Here is a 24,691-nt window from a genome sequence, read left to right on the forward strand (position 1 = left end):
AGAAAAAACATGTCTCTCTCTCCCTCTCTCCCTCTCTCTCTCTCTCTCTCTCCCTCTCTCTCAAATAAATTTTAAAAAAGTTTTAAAGACTCTATTCTTTCTATTTTTATGTATATTAAAAATTTTCCATAATATGATGAAAATTCTCTTGATCCATTTCCTCCACCATCTACAGCCCCTGTCCCCGTCTCCCCCACCCCAGCCACCGCCTCTTTTCAACAAACTCTTTGTAAGAGTAATGGGCAGTCTCCACTTCTTATAATTATATTTTCTTTTAAATCATCTCTAATGAATTCTTTGCCTTTCCACTCCTAAAACTTATTCATCAAACTCACTAATTATCTCTATAATGCTAATCCAAGAGTCAATTCTCAGTGCTCATTTACCTATTATATTTGAGCTATCAGCAGTATCTGGCAAAATTAATCAATCCCCTTCCTCATCCTTTATTCATTTCTCTTGGCTTCCAGGATGTCACATTATCTTGGCTCCATCCAACCTCACTGCTTCTTTCCTCTCAGTACCTTTTGCTATATTCTTCTCATCCCCTTATCTCTTAATGAGGGAGTTCCCCAGTGATCATGCATTGGTCTTGTCCTCTCACTACACATATCCTTTGCTACTTTCTCAAGTAGTCTCAGAGCCCCATCTGCATATTCATGAATATCAAATTTATATTGCCAGCTGAGACTTCTATCCTAGACTCCAAACTTCAATACCCAAACTGCATCTCCACTTGCATTCCTAGTGAACATACCAAACACAAAATAAATAAAACTGAATTTATACGGGTCCCTCTAACCTGCTCTATCACTAGACTTTGCATCTCAGCTAATGATAATTCCATCTTTCAAACTGTCAAACTAAAGGGCTAGAAACTATTTTTCAATCATCTTTTCCACCTGCATTCCACACAGATCCTTCAGGAAACTGACAACACTATATTCAAAATATAGCCATTTCCTTTTCCTTTTCCTTTTCCTTTTCCTTTTCATTTCCTCTTCCTTTACTACTTTGGTCCAAGTCAACATCATCTTCCTGTTTGGTTTATTGTAATCATTTCCTATCTAATCACTCTGCTTCCACTTTTCCCTCTACCGTTTATTCTACAAAGTACCAAGAAGGATCTCATATGATATTAGATTATCATCACAGTCCTTTGCTCAAACCCTCCATTGCTCCTATTTCATCAGAAAAGCCAAAATTATTATCATGACCCCAGAAGGCCCTACAAGTTCTGGACCATGGTACCTCTCAGACTTACTTTCTTAACTACTTTTTCTCTCCTTCACTGCTTTAACCATACTACCTAACATTCCTAGTACTCCATTACCTGAGTAATTCCCTCTGCCTGGGATATTCCATATATATGTATGGAAAACCCCATTACATGTTTCAACTCTGCTCAAATTTTACCTACTCTACTCTTCTACTTTTTTCTGTCACTATATTTAATATCACATCTTTGCTTTTATGTTTACTTATTTATTTGAAAGGCAGAGTATGCAGAGGGAAATAGAGAGTGAGAGACAGATCTTGCATATGCTGGTTCACTCCTCACATGGCCACAGCAGATAGGTCTGGGCCAGAATAAAGCCAAGAGCAAGGAACTCTATCCTGGTCTCCCACATGGGAGGCAGGGGCCTAGGTACTTGAGCCATCTTCTGCTGTTTTCCCAGGCATATTAACAGGATCCTGGATTAGAAGCAGAGCAGCTGGTACTCAAACCAGCCTTACAAGTGATAGCTTAATCCACTGTACCACAACATTGGCTCTGATATTGCATCTTGTCACTGTCTTTTTCTCTTTCTCTTTCCCTCTCTTTCTCTCACTCACATAGACACACATTTCTGATTTGCTTTGCTTAGCTCTATTTTATTTTCTACAGCACTTAATACCTTTTTATGAGTCATATATTTTATTTATTATTTTTTTGGTTTGCTATCTCCATTTTGTAGACTACAAACTCCATAAGGAAAGAAATCTTTGCTCCCACAATAATACCTAGAACATAGTAGGACATCTACAAATATTTCTTGGATGAATAAATATTGAATTTTCTATTATAATTATTATTCATATGTAATGAGAAATAAGCATTCAAATACTATATTCATTAATTCTAAGCTGTTTTCCAAGTTCAGCAGTCCATTGAATCATAATCAATGTACAATAATATACTTTTACACTAACATCAAATTCATTTTTATTTCTGAGTGTCCTATATCATATTAATACTTGCTTTCATATCCTTTTTGCTCAGAAGAATGGAGTCAAAAACAAAAATGAAACTCACAAGATGTGGCAAGATTACCGTGGGTATCTCAATGATGGTGATTGTTGCAGTAGTCATTGGACTTGTTGTCTATTTTGTTGCATATGGTAAGTGTTGATTAAGTCTGCCTTTCAGGTCACATGGATTTACTGATTCTATATTTAGAAAATTGGGAATTTTGATAGAGAAGGAAGGAAAGAAGTCAGATGAAATTGTTTGGAAGAGGAAAATCAGAACAGTTACTAATATTTACTGCAGATTTTACTATTTTTTAAAGATTTGCTGTTATAATTAATATACGAAAATTACATATTTAATGTGCATAGTTTGATGAATTTTACTAAATGTAAACACCTATAAATCACCACAAATAAGGTACAAAACATATCCATTACCTCCAAAAATGTTCTTGTCTGCAGACTTTGTCCTTTAGTGACTTTTAGCTTAGGGAAAACTAAAACAAGAGACTTGGGATACTTCCTTTTTATCTTCTTGGGATAGAAAGTGCTGGGAATACACTGATAAATAAGATAGTCACAGTTTCTATCTTTGCTTAACTTAAAGCCCTCTGGAATGATAATCAGTGAATAACAAATATGAAAGCCTACAATCTGTTATTCTAATCTAATATTTCTTATTCCAATGTCTGGCATTTTATCTATACAATATTTTCTTCTCATAAAAATTCCCCTTGGAAAGTAAAATATTCCCTTGTATTGAGGGGTAAAAGGAAAAAATCTGACTGTACAGATTTTTCTGTATATTTTCCATGAACAGAAAAAAAAGTTATGGAATCAGTGTATTCAAGTTTTCTTAAAAATAGCATTTTTTACCAACTTCTCTGCGTCCTCTTTTTATTTTCTTTAATCCACTCTTTCCTAACCTTTTCAAGGATAAGGACATTTTTAGAAGAATTTTTTCTTGCATTCTGACAAGAGAATAGGTAGTTTAGAAAGTAAGAAGATATATAAAGAGAAACAAGTAATGTAAATTTAATGATGTTTTAAAATTAATTTACATTTAATTAATTACAAATGACTATCCTTGAAATTCAGCAATACATATACATACAAGAATCACTGCTTATTAAATCTATAAGAACAATATTGGTGTATATAGGATACTTCAAAAAGTATGTGAAAGGCCAAGTTTTGTGGTGCAGCATGTTGAGCCAGCACTTGGGACACCCACATACTGAAATAGAGATCCAACTACTCCACTTCAAACACAACTTCCTGCTAATGATCATGGGAGTCCAGGGAAAATGGTACTTTGGTTCTTGTAACTCACATAGGAAACCCACATGGAATTCCTGGTACCTGATTTTGGCCTGACCAGCCCTGGCCAGAAAATGAAAGTGCCCTCTCTCCCTCTCTCAGATTATCTCTCTCTCTTCATCACTCTACCTTTCAAATAAATAAACTTTAAAAGTTTTTCTGATCTCATTTAGAAAAGAGTCTGTCTAGCTAAGTAAACATTCATTTCAGCTTATAAATAGAAACAAAATGATACAGACGGAAATAAAAGGGTTGTGCACAGTAGAATGAAGAGGCAATCTTCCCTGGACATGGACTGATTGTGCAAACATGACCACTGGGTAGATTGCAATGCCCACTGTTACCACTGCCAAATCAAGAGTCACACTGATAGTTTATGCTCATGAAATTATTAATAAGAAGTGTTAACTCAAGCGATAAATATTTGCCTGTCTCTGATTCACATGACCCTCCATGATAATGATGTGTTTTCTATTTGCTTAGCTTCTTAAGGGAGATAATAAGCACGCTGTAAATAAATAATAGAATGTGGGAAAGATTAACGGTATCTGAAATTGTACACAAATTCAATTTAACAAGCATTCAATGGGCAACTACTAAGGTATTAAGGTGCTACAATGGGATATGGTAGTAATAGAGGACAGTTTCTCATATGTTGTATTAGTCCTTACACTAAAAAGGCACACCATCTAGGTCATATAATTTTATTTCACTATATATTATTCTTCTTTTGACTTTTTCAATCCTTCAAAATGTATAAATCATTCTGTTCATGGGCCACTCAAAATCAAAATCAGGTGGCAAGCTCCTTTATCTTGTTACTTTACTATGCACAACCTACACTGCCAAGGTCATCTCAATGTCCAAGGCAGTTACGCCATTATGGCTCATCATACCCACATTCTAGCCAGATGGAAGATAGAACAAGAAAGAAAGAAGCATGTCTTCTCTCAATAAGAAAACATCTCTTCCTTTCATTGCATTTTTCGTAACTTAGATGCACTAGGTTGACCCTACATGGAACAGAGTCTGGAAAATGTAGTTTTCCTATTGGGATAGCATCTAACAATTTGGGACATGCTCAGTCGGACTTGCCCCAAATGCTGGAGTTAGAAACGTGCCAGGGGATTCCAATACAATCCCATCAAGGTGGCATGTACCAATGCCATCTCACTAGTCCAAGTGATCAATTTCAGTTCACAATTGATCACACTGATAGGTCTAAGAGTCAAAGGGATCACACAAACAAGACTAGTGTCTGCTAATACTAACTGATAGAATCAAAAAGGGAGAAAACGATCCAACATGGGAAGCAGGATACACAGCAGACTCATAGAATGGCAGATGTCCTAAATAGCACTCTGGCCTCAGAATCAGCCCCTAAGGCATTCGGATCTGGCTGAAGAGCCCATGAGATTATTTCAGGCATGGAAAGCCAAGACACTCTGGGAAAAAAAAAAAAAAGAAGACCTAAATGAAAGATCTCTGCGAGTGAGATCCCAGTTGAAAGAACGGGCCATCAAAGAAGGAGGTACCTTTCTCTGAAGGGAGGAGAGAACTTCCACTTTGACTATGACCCTGTCAGAATAAGATCAAAGTCGGTGAACTCAAAAGGCTTCCATAGCTTGGCAACTCATGACTAGAGCCTAGGGAGATTACTGACGCCATAAACAAGAGTGTCAAATTGCTACATCAACAACAGGAGTCACTGTGTACTTACTTCTCATGTGGGATCTGTCCTTAAATTGTTGTCCAATGTGAAGTAATGCTATAACTAGTACTGAAACAGTATTTTACACTTTATGTTCTGTGTGGGTGCAAACTGATGAAATCTTTACTTAATATATACTAACTCGGTCTTCTGTATATAAAGATAATTGCAAATGAATCTTGATGTGAATGGAATGGGAGAGGGAGCAGGAGATGGGAGGGGTGCAAGTGGGAGGGAAATTATGGGGGGGGAGCCATTGTAATCCATAAACTGTACTTTGGAAATTTATATTTACTAAATAAAAGTTAAAAAAAAAGAATAACAAATTCTACCACCACAACCAGAGACAAAAAAGAATATCTAGAAATAACCCATAGTTTCTGCCACAGGATGTGAAAATCAGATTGAATTATGTCAGGTTGTGAGGAATTGGTTAAAAAAAAAAATTTGACAATGAGAATGCCAGGAAAGTCTTTGGATCTACATAGAAAAAGTTAATCTTTCTTACTGATATTTTCTCACTTTCTGAGGGGGATGATGTTTCCAAATATTTCTATGCTAATTACAAATGGAAACTCTTAGTGCTTCAAATAACAATTTTGCTTTCAAAAGATAGGAAATGAAAGGGAAAACCTCATAGTGTGGGTAAAAATTATACCTTCTCAGAGTCACTTATTTTCGTTGTCTTCCTATTTCTTAACCAAAGGCTAAAACAATAAATGTGTGAGTTACTCCTTCTAGATATCTCTACAGATGCTAAGTTTGATGTTAACTCTAATAGACTCTGGAAGTCATCTCTTTTACTCTTTAGAGAACATTTGGGAAAACCTGGCCTGGAGAACTAATCTCAGCAAGTCTTTTAAAAATATTTATTTTCATTCTATTTGAAAGACAGACAGATAGACATACAGATGGAGATCTCCTATTTGCTGGTTCACTATTTAAATGCTAGCAACAGCCAGGACTGGGTCAGGCAGAAAACAGGAATCTGGAACTCACTCCAGGTCTCAGGGACCCAAGTACTTGAGCCATCACCTGTTGCCTTACAAAGTGTATATTTACAGGAGGCTGGATTGGAAGCAGAGGATCTGGGACTCAAATCTGGCACTTCAATATAGAATACAGGCATCCCAATTGGTGATTCAACTGCTGCATCAAATGCCCAGTCCTCAGTTAGTCTTAAATGTAGGTAATAAAAGCTAAGGATCACCCCCAGGGTGTTCAAGGTGATCTTTTTCTAAAACAAATACACTGATTTGCTGCCACCAGAAGCCAGTTTTGAGTACATACCATCACCATCCATAAGAAAGATCTGGATGTCTGAGACAAGTGCACAGGGATACTGCTGTTATCAGTTAATTCTAAGATCACATATATATGTATGAGAGTAACAAAAAGAAAATAATGTATGCAAAATAAGAATGAAAATTACATTCCTCAAGGGAGAATTGGGGTCTTTTTTAAAAGATAACATAAATTCATTTCTTTGAATAACATTTTTAGATTATTTTAAAGTAAGATTTTTATGAATACAAAGCATTAAGTTATAAATCTTCCTAGTGCTCTTAATCCTAGCCTATTATATAACCTGGATTACTTGTAAAATATTAGTCTTTTAGAAATGGAAAAAGAATTAAAATAACAAAAGAGACTCTCCATTATTAACTTATTTTGGTTTCACTGAAGGTTTAGGTTATATTTGAAGGAGAGGAGCTTAATCCTCTATTATGACAATTGACAAACTCCACAGAAAATCAGAGGAGTACTCAGTTTACCACTTTAACTTCTAACCTGCTTTGCAGCACTTTTTTAACTAGGGAAAATAATAATTTTGCTTAGAATAGTATTAACTTTTCTTGACAATGTGTCCCAAGATCATGTTTAGAACTTGGACTACATGGAAAAACTCAGTGAAGGTATAACAATTTCCTGCTACAATTATCTACTGAAACACAATGTGGTTTCTTTCCTTTATATTTGAAGCTCTAACTTCACGATTATTATTTAGAACTATATTCAATGATATATTTTAAAGTTCATACAAGACCAAATATTAACATAATATTATTTATTATAGTTGACTTTCCTAGTATTAATGGATCACTGAGAATTTGCTGTACAGTATTAAGGAGATACATCTATATAATCTATTGCATTGTTTTAATTATAACACTTCACAAGAAGTATTGGTTTTAATGAGTGAGGAATCATTTAAAGTAATATATAAAAATCTATTTTAATTCCACTTGGAAACTCGGTCTCTGTTGATTAGTAGCATCTGTGTTCTACCTTATGTACCAGTAAATACAATGCCCTTAATTTGTCATGTTATCAGGTCCGAAGTAATAACCAGGTCATATTATTCAACTTTATAGGTTTCCATTTATTATATCTATAGAATAACATTATAGTTTATAAAAGTTATCAACTGCCTTTCAGAGTAGTAACTATAAGAAATAAATCCAAGTTATTGAACTAACCAAAGGATTGGTTTTGCTCTTATTTCCTGATGAGTTTCGTAAATCCAAGAAGCAGGACTTTCTATTTCAGACAGCCAAATGAGGCCCCTCAGTACAGAAAAATGAGAAATAGAAAAAGCTCTATAAGGTTAAACACAAGAAATTTAAACAATTCATGCAATTCATTTCAATCCTCTCATTGCATACATTTTATCATATAGAGCAAAGTTTAATTTTCTAGGAACTCATGTTTATATATTTATTCTTTAATAAAATTTATGCTAGATTAGGTACTGATAATGTATATCCTAAATATTTCTGGAAACATTTATTCACTTCAGATTTGCATTATCTTCATTTTGCAATCTTGCTTTATTTTTTCAACTCACTCTGATTATTCATATGCCCCATAAATTCATCTCCCCACAGAATTTGCAGAGATCCGTCTGCAATGTAAATATACCCATGAGCAACTCTTTGAAGCTATTTCCAAACATCTTAAAATTATAAATCATAACCTTTATTTTTCAGTGAAAAATCAAATGTTGCAATAAAGAAATAGAGTAGGCAAATACCAGCCCTTCCCCGTTCTTTTTTAACATTTGCCAGTCTGCAGCTGTCATGTGACTCCTGGCTGAGCAAGCTCTTCATTCAAAATGTGGGGCATTTACTTAGTTTCGATTTGGTTTTGACCTTTTTTTTTTTTCAATTTTGCTCAATTTTTTTTCTTGTTTTTTGTTTTTTGTTTTTTGACAGGCAGAGTGGACAGTGAGAGAGAGACAGAGAGAAAGGTCTTCCTTTTTGCCGTTGGTTCACCCTCCAATGGCCACTGCGGCCGGCGCATCTCGCTGATCCAAAGGCAGGAGCCAGGTGCTTATCCTGGTCTCCCATGGGGTGCAGGGCCCAAGTACCTGGGCCATCCTCCACTGCACTCCCGGGCCATAGCAGAGAGCTGGCCTGGAAGAGGGGCACCCGGGACAGAATACGGCGCCCGGACCAGGACTATAACCCGGTGTGCCGGTGCCGCAAGGCGGAGGATTAGCCTACTGCAATTCTGCTCAATTTTTTATACTCTAAATATATTAACTATCACGAATCACAAAAAAACATAGGATATTTGTTTGGGGGTTCTGGCTTATTTCACTAAGCACAATAGTTCCCAGTTGCATTCATTTTGTTGTAAAAGACGTGATTTCATTCTTTTTTGTGGCTGAGAACTACTCCATCATGTGCAGCATTCTAACAAGATAGCATAATTAGAGGATGGTTTTACTCTATAATGTTTGCAATTCATGTAGTAGTCCAACAGATTAACATAACCTAACACTGTCTCAATGCCCCTGGATTTAAAACCTGGCATAACATGACATTCCTAATAGAAAAATAAGAAGACATACAGCATTGATGCAAAGAAATATCTAGCAACAAAAATATTATAGTCCTTTGGAATTGTTTAACTTGTGACAAGGAAATAATACATAGAGATATATAAAAACACATATTAGAAGAATAGGAAAAAAGTAAAATAGGGGAGAAATAAACAGAAAATCAGAGCTAAATGAGTAATTACAGATAAGGAGTATGTTCCTCAAAAACATTTTAATTAATTTAACCTTAATATTCATTAAAATATATAGAAAATACAGAAAAACATGAGTAAGAAAATAGAAACAGTCAACTAGTCAGGAACACTCTTATAATGTTGGTTCATTTCTTTCCTATCTTCCCCCCCCCACTTTTGTGTGCATTTTTTATGGCATAAATATTAATATAAAGCATGACTGTAATTATGATATGATATTATATTATATAAGTAGCTGATAATGTATTTTATAAATTTTTTACTTTAATTTCTTAGGTTGTTTCTAATTTTTTGATGTTATTTGAAAGAGTTCATTTTTTATTATAATTTTTATTTATTTGAAAAGTGGAAAGAAAAAGACAGAGACAGACATACATACAGGGCTTCTGGTCGCTGATTTCTTCCCCAAATGCCTGCAATAAGTAGGGTTGGGACCAACAGAAACTGAGAGCTGAGAACTCAATCCAGGTCTACCACATGATTGACAGGTATCTGAGCCATCACTACTGCCTCCAAGGGTGCACATCAGCAGAAAGCTGGACTCAGAAATAGAACTTGGACTTGAACTCCAATTCTCAAATATGAGATTTCGGCATCCCAAACTCTGTCTTAACTGCTGTACCAAATGCCTATCCCTGTTCATTTTTATATATAGATTTGTGAGGAACTCATTAAACTGAGAATAAATTATAAAAAGAGAAATCACTGACAGAAAATAAAATGAGCATACATTTCTGGCTTTTGATTATATGACCAAATTGTCTTCCAAAAAAATGTATTCTAATTAGCATTCTCACTGGCAAATCATAAGAGTGTCTCCGTATGTGTGTTTTGTGTTTTTGTTTGGCACCTTTTTTAGGGGAGGGAGGTTGGTCATCTTGGTTAATTTAACCCAAGAAAAATACTATCTTAACTTAAATACTTTGCATTTCTTTAATTATTTGTGAGTGGACCTAGAAGACTATTCCAAATAATTAACTATATCCACTGTATATCCAGGGATATGAACATTCCAGAATATTACAAAGTGCTTTTACTCCACCTTTCTCTCTCTCTCTCTCTCTCTCTCTCTACTTCCTTCTCTTTCCTCCCCAACCATCTCCTCTCTCGTTGTGACTTCCTAGACTGCAGAGTGGAGGGATACAACAGAATATGAACATTTTACAAGGAGAAATTTCATTTCCTACTAGATATATTCCAAAGTATAGCCCAACACAATCATCACTCTATTTCCTTTATTTAACTTTTATAAAATTGTTCGTTTCATTTCTTTTTTTCGCATACTTAATGTAAAGTACTTACAAAATGTCTGATTTTAATTTCTTCTTAATTCATTTTAATTACCTTGGAACTTTGTAAGTGATAAACCTTCTGACTTCACTGATTTTCCTAAGACATAATCTGTGATGATTGCAAAGTCTACGATAATTATCTATACTTTAATATAATTTATTTTCATAATAACATATCTGTTTAAATATTGCCCAAACTTGAGAGAGAGCACATTAAAATTTTACACTAAAAACTCTGAATACATTCTTGGGTAACCTTATAATTTTATTAACATTCCTCTGTCAAAACGATTTTGACAACCAATGGGCATCCAGAGTATTTAAGTTAAAAAAATTTCATCAGATTATCCCATTTCGCATGATATTCTTAGAGTGAAAATGGCTGTGCAATGCACAAAATGATCACTATTTTTTTCTTTTTTCTTCTCAGGGAAGACACCTTTCTATTATCATGCCAGCTTTAAAGTCAACAACATTGACTATGACAGCAAATTTGAAAAACCATATTCAGATGAATATAGAAGCCTAAATAAAAAAATAGTATCATTGGTAAGTTGAAATGTTCTGTGCATTGTCCTTTAAATGGCATATTCTTAGACGTTTCTGAACCTTAATCATCACATTCAAAGTTGGAAACAATTTTCTAATTGTACCTTGGTTCCAGATTAGGATAGTCAGCCCTTTCATTAAGTCAGTTTGCAAACATTTATAGGAAAAAAATAATGTAAGAGGGGTACATTTCAAGAACACCCAGGAAATGCCTGACATATTAGATAGTCCATTATTCCAATTGAACAAATAAAGGAATATAAATATGAGAGTACTTCAAAAAGCTCATGGAAAATGAAATGAAAAATAAGTTTCTTTCAATGCATGTAAAAAATCCATATATAGAAGTCTTCAAAATTTTCACTGAAAATACATATTATGTAAAAAACATGCTGGAGTTTCAAACATTTTTGCACCATGGTAAACTTATTTTTTTAATGCCATTTCTCCACGAACATTGTGAAGTACCCTCAGATATCCCACCTCCAAGATGAATTATTAAGGTCATACTGTTTCTGCTTTTGATACTAGGTAGTCCTTCAAGGAATAGGAATGACCAATCTGAAACAGGGTACATGGCCCAAATCAAAAACCATCTTTGAGCTCCTTAGTGTTCTATGAAGACTACAAAACACTTGCTTAAGAGTATACTTTCTCTTAACATTTACCTGAATAGAAATTCAATGCAAAATCTTAACTGTATTTTATATATAAACTTCCATTATCAGACACTACTAAAATTAACTTAAGTAACTCTACAACCAGTCCAAATGTTGTCAAGATCAGTGGTAGTATCATCCATCTTCCATTTCCCCATGCATACATATGACCACACAGCTACAGGAGCACCTGTACTGATTAAAGCTGTGATCGTTCTATCACATCCCACTGTCTCCCAACTTTAATAAACTCAAAGTCATTGATATTCCTGGTGTGTTTGTTACCATTTTTACTAAGCATTATGGAGGCAGAAAATTCCCAGGCTTAGCTTTGTGATGAAAAGGAAAAGACAAGAGAGCAAGATAACATAATAAGAAATAGGCTTTGAACTTAGAATCCTTGTTCAATCCTAAACTTAGGCACTTACCAGCCTTATGATCTTAGACAAGGTGATGCTTAATTCCCTGGCACCTTAGTTTCTCCAACTAAAAATAAGATCACAAATATCTAACTAATAGGGTTGCTGTAAATATTACATAAGATGAAATGTGTCATAGCCTAAACAGAAATCTTGGAATTTTATAAGCCCTAAAAAGCCTTAGAATTACCTAAAACAGAAACATTATTAATGGCCTTAATGAACTATATGTAAATAACAAAATTAATGTACAAATATAATTTTAGAACAGCTCCAAAAATGCTGATACTACGAAATTTCCTTTTGTGCTATAAATTTACACATCCATTCAAATCAACTAGCCTATGTTTATCCCACAAATGAATACTCTATCAGTCCGATCAATTACCATAATATCCTTGTTGATCAACCATCAGTACCAACATCTTCCTTCAAGCTTCTTTAGCAGTTCTCATTCCTAGTTTCTAATTCACTGATATTAAGCCACTCACTATATATTTCTCATACTTTTTTCCATTTACATGTGTCTGAGTGCCTGCTCCTACATGCCTATCTATTTTCATTGAGCACAATGATGCTTTATGTATTATAGTTATTATCATACATGACATTCCTAAGTACAACACTAGTAATAATAATATGTACCTGGGAAGATGTGAATCATTAGACAAACCTACCTGTTAGTCATCATTAGAAAACCTACAATCTACATATTTATTTCTGCAAATTTCCATCATGCAATTCTTGTGATGACTCATACTTTAAAAAAAGCAAAGAAATTGGATATGTTATATTACTATGAATGACATCTTTTAACTACAAATGATAGGTCTTAATATAGGAAAGATTTTCATACTTTAGATATGTGGTTTTCTAATAGAAAACTCAAGAAATCTTGATCTTTCCTTATTTATATGTAGCTCTCCAGCAGAAATTCTATCCAATTAAAGTGAATAGAAATACTAATATTGAGGAGTGACAAGGACTTTAATAATAATAGTTTTACTAACTTTAAGTACTGATCCTATGCCATTTTTCCTTATGGCAAAACAACCATTTTGAAGTTAATGTATTCACAGACATACTACAAAGATGCTTCTACTCTATGACTATGGTCCTAAAATTTAAGAGCATACAGATTTTGTAAAATCTTGAGCAGACCTTAACTTACATAAATTTCATATGACTGGGCAAATATTCCAAAATGTTTAACCAAAATCGATGCAGTTTTCACTTATAAATGTGTTGGGTTACAGATGACCAAAGAGATATATGCAAAAAATAACAAGATTGCCAGGACTACAATTGGCCAGTGAAGCTTATAAACCAAGCCATTTACCAGAGGGTTTAAAATAGGAAGCATTTTAGGTCACTAAACGACCAGAACATTTGTCTCATAAATTTTCCATTGAGCTAACCTGAACTCGCTAGAAATATATGCATCTTTTCATATATGCCTCTCTTTGAGACAAACTAGCAAATGGTATATTATCTGTGGAGTACATCAGAGGTAGAAATATATATAAATTTATAAAGACAATATAGTAAATGACAATATTCAGTCCTTTCTTTTCCATCTAATACATATTGGCAGTATTTCAGTTTGAGGAAAAAATATGTTAGTGTTCATTGAATTGCATGCTCCTCAAAATGTATAAGAAATCTAACATATGAATTCCAAGATGGCTGAAAATTCAAACATTACTCTCTGGTCCAGGATATGTTTAAAACAAAATGTTTAGCTGACTTAATGAAAATCATTTTCACCAGGTTTCCATCCATAAAGGAATTAAGATCCAAGGTTTAACAAAAATGGAATCAACATTATAGAGCTATAATTTGTATTTAAAGTGATTTGAAGATACCTTATAAAAATTACTGATGATTTTCCTTTCCATAACTGGAAAACAAATATAGATAAATAAACTACATATTCAAGATATCAACACTCATGTATGGGTTCAATTCTTGGGTCCAGCCGTTTAATCCTTGGGATGCAGCAGAGAAGGTTCGAGTAATTGGATTCCTGCCGAGCACAAGGGATACCTAAATGAGTTCCCAGCTCTCAGATTCAGTCCTGGTCCAGCCCTATGCATTGTGAGAATTGAGGAGTGAACAAGGGGATGAAAACTGCTCCTTTCTTTAAAAAAAAAATTATTTATTTATTTGAAAGTCAGAATTACACAGAGAGAGGAGAGGCAGAGAGATAGAGAGATGTCTTCCATCCGCCGGTTCACTCCCCAATTAGCCACAACGGTTGGAGCTGCGCTGATCTGAAGCCAGGAGCCAGGAGCTTCTTCCGGGTCTCCCATGTGTGTTCAGGGGCACAAGGACTTGGGCCATCTTCTACTGCTTTCCCAGGCCATAGCAGAGAGCTGGATCAGAAGTGGAGCAGCCGGGTCTCGAACCAGCATTCATATGGGATGCCAGCGCTTCAGGCCAGGGCATTAACGCACTGCGCCACAGCGCCGGCCCCAACTGCTTCTTTCTTTTTCTCTCTCCTCTTCCCTTCTCTCCTCTCTCCTCCCTCCTCTCCTCTCCCCTCCTCACCTCTCTCTCCTTCCCTCCCCTCTCCTCCCCTCTCTCTCCCTTCTTCTCCCCTCCCTCCTCCTCTCCCTTCCCCTCCCTTCTTCTCTCTCTCTCTCTCTCTCTCTCTCTCTGTCTAATTTTCTCCCTAACTCTGAAAACCTTTTAAAACTTAAAAAACAAAAAATTCCCATACATTTGTGACAGTAATTCTAAATATCTGGATTGCTTATATAAAAAAAAATTAGCTAGAGAGGAATATCTTAAACAACACTATGTTACTACACTAAAGTCTTTTTTTTTTTTTCTTTGACACGCAGAGTTAGACAGTGAGAGAGAGAGAGAGAAAAAGAAAGGTATTCCATTTCTGTTGGTTCACCCCCTAAGTGGCTGCTAGGGCTGGCACGTTGCCGCCGGCGTGCTGCGCTGATCCGAAGCCAGGAGCCAGGTGCCTCCTCCTAGTCTCCCATGTGGGTGCAGGGCCCAAGGACCTGGGCCATTCTCCACTGCACTCGCAGGCCACAGCATAGAGCTGGACTGGAAGAGGAGCAACCAGGACAGAATCTGGCGCCCCAACCGGGACTAGAACCTAGGGTGCCGGCACCGCAGGAAGATTAGCCTAGTGAGCCTTGATGCTGGCCGTACACTAAAGTCTTAAAAAATAAATAAAGTGTTATGCTTTAGGAAAGAGAAATTATTGAGAGAAGTGATTACAATTATATTCCAAAAAAATTTTCTCCTCTCTCATGTGGTAGTTAGATCTTTAGAACTTGTACTTTATTTTGAAAATTTTCAAAGGACAATCTCTTGTATTTTTGTTGTTTCTCTATATAACCACACTTCTAGATTCATAAGGTTTCTGGGGTTTTTGTTTTTGTTTTTTTGGGTTTTTTTTTTTGTTTTTTTGTGGTTTTTTTTTTTTTGACAGGTAGAGTTATAGACAGTGAGAGAGAGAGACAGAGAGAAAGGTCTTCCTTCCATTGGTTCACTCCTCAAATGGCTGCTACAGCCGGCGCTGTGCCAATCCGAAGCCAGGAGCCAGGTGCTTCCTCATGGTCTGCCATGAGGGTGCAGGGCCCAAGCACCTGGGCCATCCTCCACTACCCTCCTGGGACACAGCAGAGAGCAGGACTAGAAGAGGAGCAACCGAGACGAGAACTCTGTGCTCATATGGGATGCTGGTGCCACAGGCGTAGGTTTAACCAAGTGAGCCATGGTGCTGTCCATGGTTTCTATTTCTTAAAAACATAGATTCATTGGTACTTAAGTCTTCTTCATTTGGTAACTATTGCAATGACCCATAGGTGATTTTAGTACCATAAATAATCATATTACTGAAAAAATATGCAAACTTCAAAAAATCTTACATGAAATAAAAAACCTTTAATACCACTTTCCATTTACATATTGAACTTTTATTATCTATCTGAGAGGCAGAGAGACATAAAAGATAGACAAACAGCTCCCAGCCACTGCTGTGGTTATTTTGGGCTAGGCCAAAATTAAGAGGATGGGCACTCAATACAGAACTCCCACATGAGCAGCAGTAACCCAATTATTTGAACCTTTACTACTGTCTCCCCAGGTCTATATTAGCAGGAAGCTACAGTCAGAAGTTAGAGACAAAAACTGAACCCAGGTACTCCAAAGTGGGTGTGGGCATCATTTTTTTAAATTTTATTTTGAAAGTTATACAATAGAATCACAGGGTCACAGTAAATGCATGATAATTACTATAACAAAATTCTCACCAATTCTTATATTAATATGGAATTAAAACAAGGAGAACAGATTTGATGTAGTTCATAGACATTATTCTAAGAATATAATGATTCTCTCTCTCTCTTTCTCTCTCCCTCCTACCCGTCTCTCCCCTACCTTCCTCTCCCTCTCCCTCACTCTTTCATTGTTAACGTGCATCCTAACCATTAAGGCTAACTTTTAGCCTGCCTTCCTCTCTTGTAATTTTTGAAGTATCCTAATATACTCAAAATATCCACGAAACTGATGGAAAAATATCTATAATCTGTAGGAGAGTTTTGTAAGCTGGCCAAACATAAAATCAATCTATAATAGCTTTCTTAAGATTAATTGCTAAAAATAACAAAATATAAAATTTTTATTAAGTACTATGTAATAGTAACAAAATAACAAAATACAAAAAAAAACAAATTATACAAAATCTATATGAATAAAACTGTAATACATAACTGAAGAAGTAAAAGAATAATAGAGAGAAATATATGTTCCTGAAATGAAATACTCATTATTTTAATCACATCAAAATTCTGTCTAAATTAAACTGTCAATCTGTATAAGCCTTCAATTTATGATAAAAATTCCATTTCATATCCAATAAGTAGTGTTGTGACACAGAACTATCTTTAAAATTTAGAAAGTGATATTGCTTGTATACTTGGCAAAACCACTTGATATTGCAAATAGTTAGCATGGACAAGATTCTGTTTACTTATTTGAAGGATAAAACTGGATACAATTATGTTAAAGATTCTTTTCAAGCTGGAATTTTCCTGAATCTACTATTATCAACTGCACTCTGTCTCCAAACACACATAGAACAATATAATTCTGTCATGCCTATTCCTTGTAGTTGTAAGTATGTACCTTGGTGTTCACTTCGGCAGCACATCTATTAAAATAGTATGTTCTCTGTACCTTACTGACCAATTATTTCTTCAAAGACAAAAGTCCAGTCACTGCTAACCGTATTCAAAATATATTATTCTATTTTTCCATAGGATTCTCTGTTTCTCTTAGGAAATAAGACACCATAACACTTAAGCTCTCCTAAAATGCACCACCATATTTCACAGTCTTTTCATCAAAGATGCCAGTTAACTTGTTCACATACTTATCTTCTAAAAACATCTTTTAAGTTGCATGTTCTTCTGCAACCTCATTTCCCTGTTTCTCTTCTCAAAACTTTGTTGAAAATCTGGTATACCTCTTGTTTCCACCTCTTTATCTCCCTAATTCAATCCAACTGGGATTCCCTTTCTCTCCATCTCACTAAACTCACCAAAGACTACACTGTTGTCAAATCTGATGCTCACTTGTTCCTTGAAACTCTCATCCTTACTCTCCTTCCCTCCTTGAACCTTTTCTTTTGTGGGTTTCTATATTATCCTCTCTCTAGGTTTTCTTCCTCTTCACTAGCTGCTTTCCCTGTTATCTTTGTAGATTCCTTGATATATACAGAACCCTAAATACAGGAAGTCTCCATGACATTGTCCCAAGCTGATCCTCCCTTCTCCATCTCTCTCCAAACTTTTTCTTTGTAGCTATGTTTTACCTACAACTATCTTATCTAAAACCACCATTTAAAGCCAACTACATTGATGACCCTTAAAAGATAACTCATGGTCCTCACCTCAAGATTAATTCCTTCTCCAATCCTAGTTATCTCAATAAGATCCAAATCAACCCAGCTGTTCAACCTTAACCCTTAAACTAATGGGGGTGGGCATTTTTCTAGCAGATATTAAAACCACTTCCTAATTGGTTGCTTTGCTTCCTATATAATCTCCCTATAATCTGTATTCTGCACAGTAGCTAAAGTGATCTTTGAAAAATAAAAATTAAAGTACATCATTCATCATTCAATGAAATGATATTTCATTGTGGTTTTGAATTGCATTTCCTTGATGATTAGTGATTTTGAGCCCTTTTTCCTATACTTGTTAGCCTCTGGCATGTCTTCTTGTGGGAAACATCGATTCAGGTCATTTAGTCATATCTTATTTAAGTCTTTAGGGGGTTCTCCAATTTTTTATTTTGCTGCTGTTGGATTCTTTGAGTCAGTTATATATTCTAGATATTAATCATTTGTGAGATGAATGGTTTGAAATATTTTCTCCCATTCTGTAAGGTTATATTTTCACTCTTTTGATCATTTCCTTTCATGTACAGAAGCTTCTAAGTTTGAAAAATTTTCTAACTTTTGCTTTTGCTGCAGATTCTGGGAGGCAGATGGTGATAGCTCAAGTAGGTAGGTCTCTGCCACTCAGATGGGAGACCTGGATTGAGATCCAAACTCTCAACTCCAGCCCAGTCTAGTCCAGGTTATTATGGCATTTAGGGTATGAACCTGCAGATAAAAGCTCTGTGTGTGTGTATGTGTGTGTGTGTGTGTGTGTGACGGGGGTGGGGGGGAGAACACCTGTCTTCTCTCTATTAAAAAAAGACAGCTTTTAAAGGTTTGGTTATGTAGCCACGTAGCAATGAGGCCATCCAGTCTTGGCTTTTCTTTATTGGGAGACTTTTTAGTACTAACTCATTACTTGTTTTTGGTCTCCTAAATTTTTCCAGGTCTGCGCAGTTCAATTTTGTTAGGTTAAATATGCCAAGAAATTTCACTGGGTGAGTGGGGGGCTCTCAAGATGGCATTGTGCAGTGGGATCATCAGTGGGGGATTACACAACATAAGGTGAGCTCTTCCTCCAGTGCAATGCAGCAGTGAGGTGACCCAGTGGCTTTCCAAATGGCTTAGGGCTTATGAAGTCTGCAGGATTCTCCATCAGCAAATGCTTCAGGTATCCATAGCATGAGTTCAGACAGCCAGGGGTCTCTTGCCTACCTTTTCCCTGCCCAGCAAAGTCATTCTTGGTTCAGGATTGACTTTGAGAAACAGAAAAGTAAATGTCATGTACTTAGTTCTTTTTTTACAATGTTATGTATCTCCATGCTCTAAGATGTAACTGTCACATTCTCACTACACTCTGCAGCTTTTCCTCAAATATTCTGAAGAAACAGCTGGCTTTTTTTTTCTTTATTTTTGGTCATTTCTTATGGAGAGAAGAGCTCCAGGCTCCTCTAGTAAGCCATCTTGATGACGTCACCCAATAAAATCAACCTGACAGGGCAGATGTTTGGCCTAGTTGTTAAGATGCTGCTTGGAATGACCATAGCCCATGATGGAGCACCTGGGTTCAAGTCCAGCCTCAGCTCCTGATTCTAGCTCCTGCTAATGTGTAACCTGGGCAGGTATGGCTCAAGTACTTGAGTCCTTGCTACCCATGTGGGAGACCTGGATTGAATTCTGGACTTCTAGCTTTGTCCTGGCCCAGCCCTGGCTATTGCAAGCATTTGTGGAGGGAATCAGCAAACAAAAGCTTGCTTGATTCCTCTCTCCCTCTGTGTGTGCGTGTGTGTGTGTGTGTGCCTCTCAAAAATTTTAAAAATTAGCAGGATGTTTTTAAATCAATCTGCCATATTGAATTTTTAAGCTTTAAAATTATGTTTCAGCACCAAATAGTCTTAGGGGTAGGGAGGTGCTGTTTCTGAAAATTCTTGTGTGCTTGTTTGACATTGTTTTTTGAGTTGGTATCTGTTTCCTCCTGAAGTACTGTTTGGATCTGCCTGGTATGCTCCTTTATTTGCATTATCAGTTTTCTTTATGGGCTTATTTGGGCCACTTGTCTATGGACTCACATGATGGAAGGCAAGATGTTCTTAAGTCTTATAGGCTGAAAGTCAGGCAGCAGGCATTTTGTTTCTCCATACTAAAACCTCAGAAAATTTCTTCTGGCTTTCTATTTTCTATCCACTGCATTAGCCCAACCTCAGAAGAAATGAAACTTCATCCTCTTCCTCCTTCCCAAATCCTTTTTGGCCTCTGCAGGGCCACAGAAACCCTCTCATCTAAGTTCATGTCAATTTTATTCTGGTTATCCACAAAAAGCTACTCTCAAAGCCCCATGTAATTATTTATTTGCACAAGATTCTCAGACTAATTTCTAGGTTCTTGCCTGATCCATTGGAGAGAAAGTTCCTTGCTTCCTTGACTCCTATAATGTCTAATCTATGTGTCTCCAGGTTAAGCAGATATATTGGAATTGCGAATGGAAGAAAAATATGGTACAATTTACTCATCATCTTTCCAGAATCCCTCCATGCACTCTATTTAGAAATAAGATCTAAACTTCTTATCATTTTCTGCAAGCCCTCTAATCTTATCCCTCCCTACTTGGAAAACTTTAACTTATGCACTTTCTCCCTTGCTTACTTTACTTGGATCATAGCTTTATTTTTCTCCTTCATATATATCCATCTCATTCTTACCTAATATTCTTGCTTGTTTCTTCCATCTTCTCTATTTTTTGTTTTTAATTCATATTTATTGATTTACTTTGTGCCAGGTACATCACATTAGATGCCAGGGACACTAACAGTAAATAAGATGGTCCCTGCCCTCACAGTTTACATTTCCACGGTTAAAGTCCATCGCAGGTATTCAGATAACAATTCTGCCACTTCCTCTTTATAGCAGAATCACATGACACAGTACAGCTACCAACCAGAGTTATAAAATGTTAGAGCTCACTCAACAAAACCTTTAGTATCATTTGTCCAGGTCTTGTTTTACAGAAAAGAAGCTGAAGTGGTGAGCATTTAAACCCAGAATTCATGTTCTAATATCAAGTTTGGTGCCTTTCCCATTTTCAGACTTCTCACAAAACAGCATTCAGATTTCCTTTTTGTCTTGCTTTTGTTAAATATCAGCATTCAAATCCTGGTAACCTACCTATGCAGCTGTTTTCTGCTAGACAAAGACCTTATAATCTAAGCCCCATTAAATAAATGTACATGCTATCCCATCCAATACTTTGTGACAAACCAGAGGGATCAGGATCACCAAAGTCCTGACCTCTGGGACGCTGCATGCCATCACAATTCAAGAAAGCAAGAACCATGTGCCTTCTGGGAGTGCATCTGCCTGCCTGCCAAGTCCTTACTTCCCTATACTTGAGATTTTTCAGTGCTCCTGAATTGCTAGGGAGTAGCTACTTTGTTGCTCATAAGTGAGCTTGTTTTCTTGATCTAGCTTGTCCTAGCCTGTGCCATTGACCAGGAGGAACACAAGTATAAATTGTAGGGGTACTATCTTTCTAGCTGAAAAATACACATCCTGTCAGTTGTGAACACATCCTTAAATGGCCCAATGTGCCAGGCACTACACTATTCCAGACACTGATGACATAATGAGAAAGTCTCTGAAATCAAGAGTAGCAGTAGTACTGAAAATTCTAGTGCCCACGGGGGAGGGGGGGGGGACCAAATCAGGAATGGGTGCTGGGGATTGGGCAAGGAGTTTTCTTAGAATCCCACAGATGAAAAGAGAAAGCTGCTTTCATTTGAGCAGAGAGAATGCTCCATCCGCAAGGGCAGTGAGAGCCAGGAAATGAACTTCTAGTGTTCCTGAGGTTTGCGGGGCACAATGCAATTATTCTCTTTGCCAGCATTAACTTTTGAAATGCTATTTGTCCAGAATGAAAAAGAAAGAAAGAAAAAAAAAAAAACTTAGCCCCCTTCAGTAATTACTCAGAACTGTATTTACTCTTGTCACATTGCTGATCCTGCAATGGAGTGGACTTGGTAGTTTGGAAAGTTCCTTAACACATAAATTGTTTTTTAAACTCATAGCCTAGCAGAAGGCCTAATTTGAAAAACAAATTTAAAAGACAAAATTACAGTTTGAGGGAGAAACAGAGAGTGACAGAGCTTCCATCCACTGGTTTATCCCCAGATGGCCAGGGCTGGGTCAGGTAGAAGCCAATAGTAAGGAAAATTTATCCAAGTCTCCCATGTGGGTGGCAGGTTCCACTGCTTTCCCAGGCTTATCAGCAGGGAACTAGATCAAAAGTGAAACAGGTAGGACTCGAATCAGTGCCCATACGGGATGCTGGCATTGGAGGCAGAGGCTTAACCAGCTACACCACAATGCCGACCCCGAAAGCAATCTTGAAAACCAAGAATGTGTAATTTTCTCCTATAGAACCAGTAAGATTTTGACTTTTAACCAAATTTACATGTCCAATCACAGGTAAAAGGAATGAAATATAGTAAAAGCATTTTTTAAAATGCTGCTTAAAACAGATTTTTTAAAACATTTCCTTTAATATGAATTTTCTGCTTTAATATGCATCACTTCTGCTAGTATGTACAAGTAATGTAGACATTGTTTAGAATATACTGTGACTATTTTAGCATAATTTTATTTAAGAGTTAGGTTGTTTTATCAATGTTGACATTTTTAGGACTATGTACTATAACTTATGGCCCAAGTTTCTGACCTAAAAGTCTTACTTAAAGCCCTTTTCTCAACTTATTAGCAGGTGGCCTTGAACAAGCCAACCTATCAGAACCCTGGGTCCACATCCACACACTGAAGACAATGCAGCCCATCCCACCTGCTTCCCAGTGTTCCTGTACAAATCCGCAAGGTCAATGTGGGTGAACTTTTCTAACTATAAAGTACTATAAAATGACAATTACAGAAAAGTCCACCACCAAAATAATATTCAAGCCCATAATCAAAAGCTTTTAAACAAAACAGCTTCAAGACATCAGTTAAGCAAATGAAGACTATAATACATCCTATGTCCCAAGCCTACTTAATCTATCATTTTTGGGTAGACTTAATTCCTTTTAAGGGGGAAAAAAATCTGAATTTATTTGTTAGTGTTTATACAAAAAAGCTGCAACCACTAATTCAAAAATAGGAGGATTTTTTCCCCAATAAGAGTGTATTTAGTAGGACTGTATCTGAATAAGGATTCCATACAAACAGAATATATATCTTAACACATGAAAGCAAGGAAAGAATATTTTACATTATACAGAACTCCAAGTGATTCAATCAAGTTACGCTTCCAACCAAATAAAATTTTTTACCTTTATTACAAACATCGCAGTCAGTTCAGGGTGTGCCAACAATCATACAGTTACAACACTTAGTAGTGTGAGGCACACTTGACTGTTTCCAGAGATAGGTGAAGTAGCCTTCGTTTCAGAGGACCTGCTGTGAATGAATTACTGTCTGCTTTTTAATGTTTCAACTAACCGTTGCATGGCCTCATCCAGGCCAGTGCCTTTGGTTGCTGATGTTTTGAATATTTGCCACTTGCAATCCTTTAAGGCAGGTAACCCAAGTGAATTTGCCATCTCTGAGGGAGTCACGGCCTGCTCCATGGCCTGCTCCATGGCGGGCTCCATGGCCTGCTTATTTGCAAATACCACTAAAATGGCTTTTCTCAGCTCTTCTTCCTCCAACATAGCAACTAATTCTGATTTGGAAATTCCAGTTCGGTCTCGGTCACAACTGTCCACTACATAAATGACTGCATCTGTGTTTAAATAGTAACATCTCCAGTATGGCCTGATACTTGCCTGTCCTCCTAAATCCCGGACGTGGAATTTAAGGTTTTTGTACGTCACTGTCTCTACATGAAGTCCAATGGTAGGAATGGTGGTAACCACTTCTCCAACCTGTAATCTATACAAAATTGTGGTTTTTTCCTGCTCCATCTGGTCCCAAAATTAAAATCCTCATTTTCCGGGTTCCAAAAAGACTGGAAAAAATACTTGAGAAAAAGTCACCCATGATGAACCGCCTGTCTGTACTCGCCGATCGTTTGAGACAGGCCCCAGCTTCAGCAGCGACTTGGCGGCGCCGCCTCCGCTCGCCTGGGCCTTGGTTTGCTGCTCCGAGGCGTATTCCACAAAAGCCTGCTGCGCCAGGAACTTCCACGTTGGACTCCTCTCCATCTTCTCTTAATTGTCAATTTTACATCTTTCAGGTTTCAAATGTCAGTTCTTCAAAGAGGCTTAACTTGAGAACTTACATACTACATCTCATTATTTTACATTCTTTATATCAATAATATTTCACATTATCATATTTATAGTTATTTCTTTCTCTGTTATCTGTTTTCTTCATTAAACCACTAATCTTGTTCATAGTTGTACTTCAAAAGATATTTACTGACTAAATAAGCACATTCCAATTCCTTTGGAGAAGGAAAAAAACAGGCTTATAAAGCCTGTCTCTGCCAGAGTAAAAGCAACAAGAACAAAACTGACTGACTAGAGATGTGTAAAGGTCCAACTGTAGGAAATCATCTGTTAGGTTAGGCAGTCAGG

At 36.5% G+C, this 24,691-nt stretch overlaps 2 protein-coding genes across 2 annotated transcripts in view; one reads left to right on the top strand and one right to left on the bottom strand.

Moving 5' to 3' along the window:
- The window catches only part of LOC133765717 (transmembrane protease serine 11C-like), a 69,397-nt gene that overhangs the window by 5,637 nt on the left and 39,069 nt on the right, over positions 1–24,691 (top strand). The window contains exons 2-3 of the mRNA XM_062199257.1: positions 2,267–2,382; positions 11,027–11,145. Coding sequence (XP_062055241.1) covers positions 2,267–2,382; positions 11,027–11,145 — 235 coding nt within the window. The remainder of the gene's footprint in view (positions 1–2,266; positions 2,383–11,026; positions 11,146–24,691) is intronic.
- Positions 23,541–24,158, bottom strand: LOC133765716 (ADP-ribosylation factor-like protein 1). The gene has a single exon (XM_062199256.1). The coding sequence runs from the start codon at positions 24,074–24,076 to the stop codon at positions 23,582–23,584; it is 495 nt and encodes a 164-aa protein (XP_062055240.1). The 5' UTR covers positions 24,077–24,158; the 3' UTR covers positions 23,541–23,581.

This window comes from Lepus europaeus, chromosome 8 (assembly GCF_033115175.1).
Source record: "Lepus europaeus isolate LE1 chromosome 8, mLepTim1.pri, whole genome shotgun sequence".
Classification (NCBI taxonomy): domain Eukaryota; kingdom Metazoa; phylum Chordata; class Mammalia; order Lagomorpha; family Leporidae; genus Lepus; species Lepus europaeus.

Excerpts from the sequence above, each read along its gene's own strand:
- LOC133765716 (XM_062199256.1), bottom strand. The coding sequence starts at position 24,076 with ATGGAGCAGGAAAAAACCACAATTTTGTATAGATTACAGGTTGGAGAA.